This window comes from Diachasma alloeum, unplaced genomic scaffold, assembly GCF_001412515.2.
Source record: "Diachasma alloeum isolate Michigan unplaced genomic scaffold, Dall2.0 Dall_scaffold_00681, whole genome shotgun sequence".
In the NCBI taxonomy this organism is placed as follows: Eukaryota; Metazoa; Arthropoda; class Insecta; order Hymenoptera; family Braconidae; genus Diachasma; species Diachasma alloeum.
The window spans coordinates 116,185-130,435 of NW_021680813.1; the positions used below are offsets into that span (position 1 = coordinate 116,185).

Genomic DNA, 14,251 nt, shown 5'->3' on the forward strand with positions numbered 1-14,251 from the left:
ATGGACGATTTGAGTCAACAGTAATAAGAATTGCGCGGTAGACTAGTGGTTAAGGCGTAGGACTAGTGATGTTAGGATCGTAACATTAGTCACGGCTAACGACTGGTGACCGAGTCAGGCCCAGTCTTGGTGGCCAAGAATGGCCCAGCGTTATCATTTCGGTGCTCAACCAACCTTGGGCCAGCCTTGGACGCCTGTGTTGGCCCATGGCCAAGGTTGGGCCGCCCTTGGACCAAGCTTGAGCCATTGTTAATTCCTACCTGGGTAATTCCTTTTTCTCTGTGTGGAATAATTCAATAGGATTTTACAATTTCCATGGATTTTTCCATGAAAATCCTTAATTTTCAATGACAATTTTCTGAAATTTCAATGAAACTGTCATTTGTTTGATATTTCAAGACTAAAATTCGAAAAATTTAGTAAAAATTTTTCAACAGTGTATTGAGAGGATGAAAAACTCAATTTTTCTTATTTTCAAACGGAAAAAAAATGTTTGCACCCCAAATACTACGATCAACCAAAAGTTTGTTATTGGAAATTATCTCACGATACTCCCTTTACCCTTTGAACAGTCGGCAAACCTCTGGGGATGTCTCCGGAAACGAGAATAAAATATCCCGGATTCCGGAATATTATATACCCGATTCGAGAATATTTTTTTTTCCGTGTAGACTGTCCTATTCCGCTTACTGGTCCGCAAAGGGGTCATAATACAATGGAACCCACGAGCGCATCAGTTGACAGTGGTACTTCGACGTGGAACGGTCGGTGCCTAATTCTTCCCTCAATCATTCTATTATAATTTCCGTTCTGGTTTCTATGTGAAATAATTTACACGACCGATGTGTTGCATAAAGATAAATAGAATAAGTACTGAAACGGTAGGATTTTCCTTGGGGACAAGAAAAGGAATACCAGTGTTTGTGCCTCGAATACTTGCGAGGAAATAGATCGGTAAACATTGAGGATTACTCTGTCATTCGAGTTTGAGCCATGCAATTGGAAGTTTGCTAACGAGAAATGCAACATTTTGCAGATGAATATGTGGTGCAGTTCGAGGGTAGCTATATATATTGAGAAAAGCAAAGGTTTTTAGTCCATACACTAGAATGGAATTTTATAATTTGGGATTGAGGAATTCGAATCGTCGGTATTTTTTTTCTAAAGTAATGGAAATACATTGAGATTAACAATTGTTAGGCACTTTTTCCACGAAATCGTCTTTTTTTACGTAAATCATTAGATTTAGCATAAAAACAATTTCTACCAATTGCTCGACAAATTATATTCCTTATGATTCAACGGAAATTTATTTATTTATTCGGTATGCACATTCGTTTATAAACATCGCGCGCAATTCCACTCACCCAACATATCCCATGTTTCTTACAAGGATAGTGGTAGTAATCGTAATGATCACGTGGAAAAAGTATTTATTTACGACTTTGCGGATTTCAGGCCAACTAATAGGCTGCACGCTGTACCCGATCCTGTGTCAATATAACAGTCCCCTAGTTTTGATGTATGAATTATATATTTTTTGAGTCGCTGATTCTGAATTTGTGAGTCTTTTTTTGAAAAAAATCCGGCTTTCTATTTGTGATCAACAATTTAATTGGTCAAACGATCACATCACGGAAACAGTTACAAAAAAGGAAAAAAGTCTTAGACAAAAGATGTTTAGCATGTCCAGATACACATTTTGCTTCCGAGTTAAAACTTTGTAATCGTGCATTTTTACAATCTTCTAATTTTGCTCGGAAATGATGTAGAAACGTCAAGATATGATAGTTTTAGAAAATATGTGTGTGTATGTCAGTGTGTGTGTGGATGCGGATTTTTCTGAATTTTTTTATAAATCTTCACGAAAAAGGAAAAAAATCGATGCTAAAAATCGGCAATTTTGTGAAATAATTAGCATTATTTGGGAGCATATCTGGGCGAAATTTCAGCTCAATCGATCAAGTAATTTTTGAGGTACAGCAATTTCTCGAAAATATTTTGTGCTCAATATCCCAAAAAATACACGACTGCATTGAATTTTTTTCACGTAAAAATTAGTACATTTCGACACTAGGCGATGAGGAACTTTTCTGGCGAGTATGAGGTTCTGTAATCATATGAGGTAGGAAAGTTCCTCATGGCCGTGTATAGAATAATATTGCTTGTTACTGGGCCCGAAAACCGCGAAAATCGCGAGTTATCGGGCCTAATGACGGAAATTCCTTATAATAATGTCTATCAAGTCCAGATATAATATTTCTACTTAACCGCAGATAACTTAGGAACAATCGGCATTTTTCATTTTTGTGATAAAATCAGTGTAGACACTATCACTCTCGAAAAAATTGGGATAGAAAGCTGTAATTTGGTAAGATTGTAACTCTTATGGTACAGGCTGGTATTGTGAAAAAATGAAATCGCACGAGTAGTTTAGGAAATACTCAACTTTTTGTCAAAATATGTTTTGCTCAATATATTCTAAACTACTGATCGGATTGAATTTTTTTTTCAAAATACTCGTCTCGATGTCCTCTATCGAAATCAATCAAAATATGGATACCCGTTCAAACAAAGTTTTCGAGATATTCGCGTTTTTCTAATTTTTTTCAGCGCAGAATTGATTTGACGTTCCACAATACACGTAGGAGTTGGAAATAGAATTAGAATGAAATTTTGGGTAATAGTTGATGCTATTAAATCACGGTAGTGTATAAAATTTTGGGCCCATCGATACAATACATTTTCGCATAGAGCAATTTATTATAATAACTAAAAATAGTTGTTGTCAAAAATGAAATATCGTCATTCTATCAATGATTTTCGAATCTGTATGAATTAACAAGTAATCTACCAGAAAATTATATTCCTTTCGGCTTCACATTATGGTAATATTTGAGACTGTGATAGACGCAAATGTTTAGAGGCTCATACATTTTGAGGGTCGAATTTTGTAACGATCAGGCATTTTTACAGTTCAGGAGCTTTAAGTGTTAGATGCCTAGATGTTAGATGCATTGAGAATTCGCAACCAAAAAAACTGAGTCTGCGAGTTTTTCAAAAATATGTCCGAAACTAAGGGAGATGACGAATTTTTACAGAAGAGAGGGGGGTGGGTTCTCAATTTTTTTTCCCCATTTGTCCAAGGTAGAAATTTTCAAAATTCATGGGAAATTTTTAAAATTTTCACAATTTACGTAAAATTTTCAAAATTTTCAAAATTCATGAGAAATTTTTGAAATTTTTGGAATTTTTGAAATATTTAAATTTTTTGAAATTGTCTGACCCGGACAAAGTAAAAAAAAAAGGAACCCCCCCCCCCACTTTTGCAGGACAAATTCGCTATCTCCCTTAGTTTCGAAGATATTTTTGGAAAACCCCACCAATAACCCACCCTTTCATAAAACACACCTCTTTACAAAATCCACCTTTTTACAAGCCCCCCCCCCCGGATATCAGTACCCCCATTTTGCAAAATTCTCCCTCAAAAATTAAAAAAAATTTCTAGATTTTAGAAAATATTTTTTCGAAAATTAAGTATATTTTGGTTTAAATTAATCCTAATTTAGATCGTTAATTTAAGGATCATGGGGGTCGTATGGGCCTATATGGGGATCGTATGGAGGTCATATGTTGGTTGGCGAACGAAGCGAGCAGGGGGCGTAGCCCCCTAGTCTTACTTATATTATTTTAGTATTGCACGTAGTTTCGAGAATTCCTCAATTACATGATTAATGTGGGCTTCATCGGAAAATATTTAATTGTGGGCCTCACCCTAATAACACAGTCCAACAAAATCCAGATGAATTCGACCTCAGAGATAAGAATGCCATGATCTTATAGATTTTTTAACATTCATTTCAAATGAATTTAGAAAACCTGTCTAGCACCTCCAGTTTTCGAGAAAAAAATTTTAGTCATGAAAAGTACCTGAAATGGGAAAATATAAAAATCAATTAAAAAATTCTTCTAAACATAAAAAAACGGCGATTTGTCGGAACTACTTTTTTTTATAGAGCAGTGGGCCCCCTCTCTATTTGTTTCAAAGAAACGCGTCAAAGAAATACAAAAAAATCAGGATTTTTTAAGGAAATTGCATTCCCGGAAGTGGACTACGCGCACGTTAATCAGCGCCAAATTGTACAATCGGAACATCCCCATATAATTGAACTAGTGGGTTTTCAATTACTCAAATAATACAATAGGTCTAACTGCATGATATTACTTTGACGAAAATGAATACAATTTAGAAAGTTTCCTTTACCTTCTCTAATTCATTTCAGAGACCAAGAAACGCCTTGCAACGTCTCTGCCATCAAAGATTCATTTCCGTGGTTGCAATAGAATATTAGGAATAACATTTCAATAATGAGTCAAGATGACTATTTCAATACAGCTGAAATTGAGCCGGAGAAAGAATGCTGTGTACGACTTTTGGAGGAGAGAAATTCTTCAGGAGAGGAGGAAGAAGAGGTCAATCAACTCACGCAAGCTCTATTGAGCTCAACAAAAAGGAGAGGATCTGACCCAGCGATTGACGATCTAGGGAGCAGTGAGGGTGCATGACATAAGGAGAGTCTCGCTAGAGGCAAACTCCAGAGTATGATGAGATCGAAGTGGTCAAGGCCCACCGAGTGTCTCCGAAAGAAAGCGGGCGCTGTCACATTGGTATTCCCCTGTATTCTTATTTTCTCACTTTACTTCATTTCTGGACATTATGTAGAGTATGATGGGTACCTGCCACACAAGTTATATAATCTAGAAGATGGTGAGTTTCATGAGAAGGACGCAATCCACTAAACTTAATTTTTTAATAGTTCTTACGTTTATCGTATTTTCATTAAAAATCGAATTGGATCTTCATAGGGGGAAAAATTACTTGGAGAAAAAATTTTACAAGTACTCAACTCATATTTTCTGTAACGTGACATTTTTATTTGGGGATTAAAAATGCCTGTTACCTTCGCCTTTCTTTCCCAATATCTAAATTAACTCAAAATAAAATAAATAATCGGAATTATCAAACCGGAAGTGCACGAATTTCGAGCCCAAACACTCAGAAAATTTCTAAGCGACAAACCAAAAACGAAGAGAACTAGATTTTTGGGGAAAAATCACGGTCCACGGGTCATTCAGTATGCTAGGTTGCGGAGAGAGGGGTGGATTTCGGGTGGAAACGAGCTCATCGGGAGGTCAGAAAACCAAAATGATCGAAAACGCACATTATCCTTACATGTTCCACTATTGAATTCCAAAATCAACAATTTTACATTTTCATAAAAAAAAACAAAACAAGAATAGAAAGAAAAGAAGGATTTTCAATATTCATAATGATAATACTAATTTCAATAAAAACATGTGAATTTGTACTATTTTCTTCGAAAATAACTCGACTCTCAATTTTATAAAAATTTGACTCAATATCATTCCATATTATTCTTAGCATAGCAAAATTCCTCAGGTATTGTGAGGACCCTGGGAACAATAGCGAAAAACACGAAAATACCCGTTAATCCTCAAATACTCGGAGAATTCCAGGAATCGAGGGACGAGGTATACGACGGCCGTGAGAGCGAGAGAGAGGAGAACATTTTCCACGGCGAAACCCACCACGTGAGCGCGGGGATAAAAATTCACCTAAACTAAACTCGCCACATCTCAAGATTGACTGAGTGAAAATATTTGATTGGTCGGATTTTTCGCCCATCGAGGTGCGAACCTGGGGGGGGGGACCACCCAGAGTGGGGGAAGATTTGCATGCGCTACCCTACCAAATCCCATAATTAATCAAATTGTTAATAAAGTAAACTAACCTGAATACCATAAGCGAAATAACTCGAAATTACATACTATGACCATTTCTCAATTTTCTAACTTTTTCCCGAACAGCTGATCGTTCAGACGATCATTCAAGGCTCTTGGCGCCTTCCACGGATCAGTTCTCCGGGATTCACGGGATTAAAAGAAACTAAAATCCAAAATTACAACTTTTCAATTTATCAAATTTTTCTAAACTCCCCTAATCCTCGAAACAGCTTGGCAATGCATTGGAAACAAGGGCTGTACTTGCTCCACACGACCTTCCACCGAAATTCCAAAACGTGCCCAATTAATTCCCGTAAAATCCGACTTAATATGGAGCGCTAATATTTCAATTATATCTACTCGATTTCCCGTGAGATTAACAGTAGAGTAGAACCCCATAAAAATTACCGGATGACTCTTAAACATCGGCCCTTCTTCGCGATAATTTTGTGGGCCCTTAAAAGCAACAATCGAACGGTTCAATAGTATATTGTGGATCAAGGGCGGAAAGTCAAGACTTGCACATGCTACCCAAAAGTCAAGACTTTCCGCCCTTAGGAGCAACTTTCCACCCGAGGGCGGGAAGTACTCACTTTCCTCCCGCTCATCAGGGAGCAAAATGTATGAACTTTCCGTGCAGGTGTGTGAAAAAATAGCATGTGCACCTCGGGCGGGAAAATATGACTTTCCGCCCTTGATGCACAATATACTATTGAACCATTCGATTGTTGCTTTTAAGAGTCCACAAAATTATCGCGAAGAAGGGCCGATATTTGAGAGTCATCGGGTAATTTTCCGGAAGTCTTGACTTTCCGCCCGAGGGTATAACTTTCCACCCTACGGCGGAAAGTACTCACTTTTCTCCCGCTCATCAAAGAGCAAAATACGAACTTTCCTTTGCAGGCGTGTTAAAAAATAGCATGTGCACCTCGGGCGGGAAAACATGACTTTCCGCCCTTGATGCACAATATACTGTTTTAACACGCCTGCAAAGGAAAGTTCGTATTTTGCTCCTTGATGAGCGGGAGCAAAGTACGAACTTTCCGTGCAGATGTATGAAAAAAAAATTAATCAGAACTCTTCCCAATTATTCGAGAAAATACTATAGCCCTCTAGCTGTATATAATAAATTCACCGCACCGAAGTGGGAAAACCTCAAAAATCCAAAAATCTCCACCGGAGTGAGAAAACCTCAAAAATCTAAAAATCTCCATCGGAGTGGAATAACCTTAAAAATCCAAAAATCTCCACCGGAGTGGGAAATACAAAAAGTTCTCTCTCTCTCAGCCGAATTTTTGCCCACGATGCACCTAATTATGCCGCGGGAGTTTGTTGTTCATCAGATCGCAATGGTGTTCCTAATGAACATCCCCACATGTTCGTTACATTTCTAACATGCATTTATCCAGAATTCAGAATTTTTCCTAATTCTTGGAAAAAAATGTCGAAAATTGGTCATAAAAACTTCGATGAATACAAGGCCAAAAAAAATTGAATTTTGAATATAGTAATAAAGTCATTGAACGTAATCATGATAATTTTGATAAGTTCAGCCTCTTTTCTTTGTAGGAGGATAAGCAAATTGTCAAGATTCTTTAAATTACAGTGCATATTGCATTCAAGCACATATTGTATTTTACTGTATTTTATTATTTTTCAAAAATTTATATTTGCTGCAAACTAGAAAAAAAGGAGTTGATTTCAGGAATTTCACACGCCGATTCCATTTGATTATTAATTTCTCAACAAACATAAGTTTACGAGGCTGGGAAATTGAATCAGCAGTCTCACGGTGTTACCTGAGTCCAGCCTCTTAGTATGGAGCTATTTAGCTGACATATTGTTGTACTAGTGATGCAAAACCGTGAAAATGCTTATTAACCATTTTTGGGTTAGCAACGGCTGGCAGAATCTTGAACAAGATACAGTACATAGTAAAAAATCCGGTGTGGACTTCTTGGGACACCGTTCGGTGTTGAATTACCCACATGGAAAAAATATATATACAGAAATATATGTCACTTATATCCGCTTATATATGGTATACTTTCCGGCAAAAAATGCAATATTTGAGATATATGTTGGATATATGTGTGTACATATATGCCACCGGGTATACCTAGCATATACCTGGTATACAAGGCGGATATATTCAAGATATAATTCCGGCAAAATCACTATATCTCACTTATAAGTTTTGGCTTATATTTTTTTCTATACGGGTAACACCAGATTTTACACGCGATGTCCTATGGTGCAGTGTTATTTTAACACCGCAACTCCACACCAAAAACGGTGTGGACTCATTAGGACACCGATCGGTGTGATTTTGACACCAAATTTTTTACAGTGTATACTAAGGACAAACAAACAAGTTCTCAAACAAATCTCGTTTGGACCAACCAAATCGTTAGTTGAAAATTACCAAGAAAATAATTGTTTGGTTCGCCTTTGAAAATTTCTAACGTGAATAATTGCTGTGCTTTCAACACCAACGAAATATTTGGCACAACAAACGAATCATTCATACGAGACAGTGCCTTTTCTGAATAAAAATATCTTTTATAGAGAGAAGTTTATTAAGAAATATTTTCTCGTTAAGTTACAACATTGCTTTCATATAAATGTTATTTCATTTGAGAAATTCTTTTTTTGTTTGTGATTATTGAATAACTGAAACGACAGATTACTATTCAACGTTTTATATAAAAGGAACATTTGCCAGGAGCAAAATACGTATGGGAGCATCGAATAACGAAAAAGGAGGGCAAAGAGGCTTTTCTGATTATTTTTTCCAACATCAGTCGTGTTCGATATAATTCTGAAACTAACGAGATTAGTTACGCTGTAACTATTATATCTGTAGTAAAGTTTAAATTGTCATTCTGAAAAAGAATGAGCTTAAATAGAAACAGGAACCTTTCTATATCTTCTTTCAATCAAGTTATTGTTGACTTTGGTTGAATGTGTTTCATTACACATCTATGATCTTTGGATTTTTGAATATTGCAGAATTAGTGGATGGATACTTAGTTTGGAACCCAAAATGTCATATGCTTTCGGAAAACCCTATGGACCCATCGATAACTCAATACATAAAAAAACAAAAATTTGAGCCATGTTCTCATGGTCCTCTCCTGAGCTTCATTGAGAAAGATGTAAATGGATCATACGCTCTAGTCATTGATCAAAAAGTTGCCAAAAGCTACAAAAAATTCGTCTGTTGCTGGTCTCCAATCACACGGCCTGTCCCTAAAAAACCCCCTACAGGAGAGTGGGATACAAAAATTGAGTAAGTACTTTTCAGACAACAAATAAAACTTACTCACAGTAGTGAGAAATCCAGTCAAGTTCAATAGTTTTACATACATTATTTCAAAATTATCTCTAAAACCACCAGATTTAGAGGACACTGAAAAGTTTTTATTTTTATATGTTGATAGTAAAAAAATGCTATGAATAAGTTGGAAATCGTTTCAATGCGTCCTTCCCAATATTGTTCAGAATATACTCATCGTAGAATCCGAATTTGGTTCCAAAACTCTAAGTTACATAAAAAAAAAATTTGTCTAAAAAATATATCATAAACCCAACGAGTAGCTAAATTCAGTAACGATGCGGTAAAATGATTTAAGTCGACTTAGCTCTTGTCTGGGCTTTCGAGGCATATCTCCGAATCTAAGGGAGGTCGCGAAATTTTCGTATTGTTTCCGAATGGAAGCTTTCTAATCGTGAATTTTGATCATCTTCTAATTTTTAACATTTTCAAAAAATGTGTATAAATCTTCACAAAACAATCAAGGGTTCGAGCCTTTTTGGTAGAAGCTATCTGACCGTTTCTTTATGTGTTGTAACTCATTTCTTTTTTTCATTTCTACCATTATGACAAAAAATATTGTTCGTCATATGGCCTAAAATAGTATATTTCGTAACGAGTGCAAAAAACATTTTTTCACGAGTTACGAACAATATTTTTCATCACAATGTGGCGGAAATTGGACTTTTAGGCACGCCGAGCGTGCCGAAAAGTTCACTTTTCGTCACAGCGTGATGAAAAGTAAAAAAGTGTATCATTGGCAAAGGGTTCTACCTGGACTCCCGCATACGCCTTTTGCATGTAGAATAGAGGTACTATCCTTCACGAGTTTTACTGTGCCCCATAAACCCCCGACTATTGACGATGTCCTGCCGGCCTTTCGATGCTGTTGCTGTCGACGGTGGCACGACAGCAACCCATCGGTCCCTGTCGACAGTAGAACGTCAGTAGAGCGGATTTTGGCTGCCTGGGAGCTGTTTTCGTCACAAGGCCGAAATAGTATATTTCGCGTTTCATAATGGATACCCTTCGATATTTAACGTATGGACCAGATTCATAAAAATGCCTGCTGCTAATTCTTGCTACATCTTTCAGCCTAGGAAAATGTCAAGACTTCGACAATCGCGTACAGCTACCACCTGATATAGAAACTGTCATGCTCTCCTGCAGACCAAAAGGCACCTCAAAGAACATCCGCAGTAAATCTCACATCCTCTACGAGAACATCCACCCCATTCTGAGCGCCGTAAAGGTTCAAAGCAGACTCAACATCTCGGAATCCTTTGAACAGGGTCAAACAAATCAAACAAGGGTCAGAAGAAAAATTAGCATCCTAGTCCTAGGAATAGACAGCGTTTCCCGCCTGAATTTTCAGCGAAGCTTACCAAAGACCAGGCGTTACTTGACAGACACCGGTTGGATCAACCTGCAAGGATACAACAAAATGGGAGACAACACATTTCCAAATTTGATGGCGATTCTCACCGGTCAAAATAGCACGACGGCCTATGCGAACTGCAAGCCATTCCAAGCCTACGGTTTGGACAACTGCCCATTTTTATGGCATAATTTCAGAAACGCTGGATACGTCACTGCTTATGCTGAAGATGTGGTCCCTCTGAGCACATTTAACTACCTAAAAGTTGGATTTGTTGATCCCCCGACAGATTATTATCTTAGGCCCTATATGATAGCCACCGAGAAGCTCTTGAAATCCAAAAAAAGATTCAATGCTAAATACTGCACTGGACCTGAATTAGTAGTCGACAGGATCTTCGATTCTGCATTGAACTTTGCCAAGACATTTCTTGGTTTTCCTTACTTCGGATTCTTCTGGACAAATACGGTCAGTCATGAAGATGTGAATGGCCCATCATCTATGGACGATCACTTCTTGGAAATGTTCGAAAAATTTGAAAAATCAGGAGTGACAAGTGATACTTTGATGGTGTTTCTGAGTGATCACGGCATGCGGTGGGGCGGGATAAGAAATACATTTATTGGCTGGTATGAGGAGAGATTGCCCTTTATTTACTTGAAACCACCGGAGTGGATGAAAGAAGATGCCAGTGTATTTCAATCACTTAGAATCAATGAGCATCGTCTGACTTCGCCTTATGACCTTTATGAGACATTTCGCCATGTCCTTATCAAGTCTGGAGGTGATGCTAATGCCAGCAGTGGATGTTCCACATGCCAAAGTTTATTAAAACCAGTGCCAATTGAGAGAGGTTGTGCGGACGCCGGAGTTTCTCCTCACTGGTGCACTTGTACTGCCTTTAAGCCTGGGAATACTGACGACGAAATTGCTAAAGAAGGTGCTAAAGCATTTCTCCAACATGTGGAGAAGACTGTTAAAGATTATAGAGATAAGAAGGGGAAAAGACTCTGCGCAAAGTTTAGGATTAAGAAGATTCATAGAGTAGATAAAATTATTGACCTGCATAATTTTTCAACTCATTCTATTACTGTTGAGGGGTATTTTTACTTGATTGAAGTGACTCCTGGAGGGGGCAAATTTGAGACGACCATTAGAGTCCATGGAAAAGGAAATTATAGTGTTTCTGATGAGGAGATTAGTAGGATTAATTCGTATGCTGAGAGTGCCAAATGCCTCGACCACGGATCCAAAAGGTTTTGCCATTGCATAAAATAGGGATGGAAGACGCTATTCGACAGAGTCAGAGGTTGAGTCAACTACAATTTCAAGTACCGAGCCAGAAACTGACAGATTAATCAACAGACCACTGAGGAGTTTTGTTGGATCTACGTCCGTATTGGAAGAATAGTTATTAAATCAAGCTAGACAATACAATGAGTAATTGCAAATTAGTCTTATATTAAACGTTGAGTATTCTTTTGTTGACATAATGAAGAAATCGGTTATTTCGGCTCGAGTGACAATATGTATATAAACTATTAAAATATGTATATAAACTATAAACTATTGAAATGGATATCAAACAATGACTTGCCGATATTCACAAAACCATCCCATATGTAGGATTATGTCTGATTGATTAAATCGAATTCTAAAAAATGTTCCTGCCAAAAAACGGGAAAATTGGATGTTGTGATTCAATATTGTGCAATATGCGAAATAATAGATTATTTTGTTAAATGAGATATAAAAACAAGTTTGAAATTGGAAAATATTCAAAAATGGAGAAATATAACAATATTGAAAATATTTTTATTTTGTTGAACGCCGTGTTTTTTTGGTTCATATAACATACCTTAGTTAAATACTGCATAATTGGTATGAGTAGTATAGCTAATCCTCTGCGCACTCATTGAAAGTAGTTGAAGAACACCATCAATAATAGTCAGTTTAACAACTTGATTCAGTGATGAAACAGTAATAAATGAACGCTATGGATGTTTGTACATAACGTGGAAATAACGTGCCTTTAACGTGTCCCTTACGTACACGTAAAAGGCACGTGGAAAAAATATATACGTTAAAGACACGTTAAGCGCACATTAAAAGTACTTACTCCCTAAAAAATTCCCTAGAAGAGACACTATTTTATAAAATTGATTGAATTTTCCATGTGCCTTTTGTGTGTCATTAAACGACTTTAATTCTAAGGTGATTTTACCGTGCACTTCGTGTGCCTTGTTTTCAACGACTTTAATTTCGACGTGACTTTAACGTGGACGGGCGGGACGAGGACTATTCATGTACACAACGTTGATACCAAGGTAAGTGATGAGTTATTTTGTGTGGATTTCACGTGTACCTTGGATTGCCTGAATCGTCTATATGCCTCTAACATACACGTTAAATGTACGTTAGAGGCATATAGACGATTTATGTACCTAACGTTCACACTTTAGCGTGGATTTGAGGTGTACCTTGACGTGCCTTTAACGTGAACCTTAAAGTTTCATTAACGTGCACGTAACGTGTGCGATAGGGGTATATAGACGATTTGGGTACCTAACGTTCACACTTCAGCATGGAATGGAGGCCACCTTGAAGTGTCTGTAACGTGCACTTAACGTGTACCTTAAAGTTTCATCAACGTGCACGTAACATGTGCGATAGGAGTATATAGACGATTTGGGTACCTAACGTTCATACTTTAGCGTCAGGTGTGATTATAGATATGCTATCTCCTGGTATGAACAGTAATAAATTATGCCATTGCGTAAATTCCATCATGGGAAGATTGAACACTAAAAAAGGGACACTGGACAAGAATAATCTTAGAAATAATAAATAATTTACCATTCAAACAAATGAAAATAACCATAAAAATAATGATGGAAATCGGTGAAAAAAATATATAGGCAATTTTCCAAGAAGGATTTTCAGGAGAATTTATCATAGAACCATTGCGACAGATCCATTCGACAGCTTATTGTCAATGAAATTGGTGCAGAGAGAAAGAATCAAACTACCAATAACGAATAAAATAACGATCTGTTGCTTCTGTCGAATAGGCTCGCAACCCTTCGGTTCGTCACGGGGCGAGCGTAGCATTATGTACCAGACGAGACGAGACGAAATAAGATTTTTTGATGTCTCCGCTCATATCGTCTTGATCCCGAGAAATACATATATGAGGTATTCCATGTCAAATCGGGTGACCCCTGATCCTCACCCTGTTGAAAGTGAACGAGGATTTTTCACAGAAGGTTGAGGGGCTAGAAAACCTATATCCTGATTTTTTTTTAATCTAATCTAATTTTTCTACAGCCTGTATGGAAAATATGATTATTCCTTATATTTGCGGGGATAGTCCAATTTTCCTCTCCAAATAACCAGAATAAAGTGGTTTATTTCATTCCTCGGATTTCTGTTGTTTTCGACGATGATATAATACGGGATGATGCTTTCATTTACGTCCCTCCTAGTATTTACAAGAAAATCAAACTTTAGCGTGTAGGGGAGGTTGGGGTAAAATGTACACTTTTGACTTTTTTAAAAATGGTAATGACAGGTTGAAATGGTGATGAAATTTAATGATTTTTTTTCAATGCAAAGAACAATTCTTGCCCTTTGGGATGAACGTTAACTGAGCTCCATTGATAAATTTGTTTCTGAGTTATGAGTAATTTAAAAAAAGTCTAAAGTGTCCATTTTACCTCACCCCCCCCCCCCTAATGATAAAAAATAGTATG

The 14,251-nt window shown here is 37.2% G+C and overlaps 1 protein-coding gene across 1 annotated transcript; it reads left to right on the forward strand.

The window, feature by feature from the left end:
* The first annotated feature begins 754 nt into the window (after positions 1–754).
* On the forward strand, positions 755–12,311 carry LOC107044112. The gene is made up of 5 exons (XM_015265862.1): positions 755–1,060; positions 4,017–4,173; positions 4,284–4,768; positions 8,818–9,097; positions 10,217–12,311. The coding sequence occupies exons 3-5, from the start codon at positions 4,603–4,605 to the stop codon at positions 11,775–11,777; spliced, it is 2,007 nt and encodes a 668-aa protein (XP_015121348.1). The 5' UTR covers positions 755–1,060; positions 4,017–4,173; positions 4,284–4,602; the 3' UTR covers positions 11,778–12,311.
* The last annotated feature ends 1,940 nt before the right edge of the window (positions 12,312–14,251 follow it).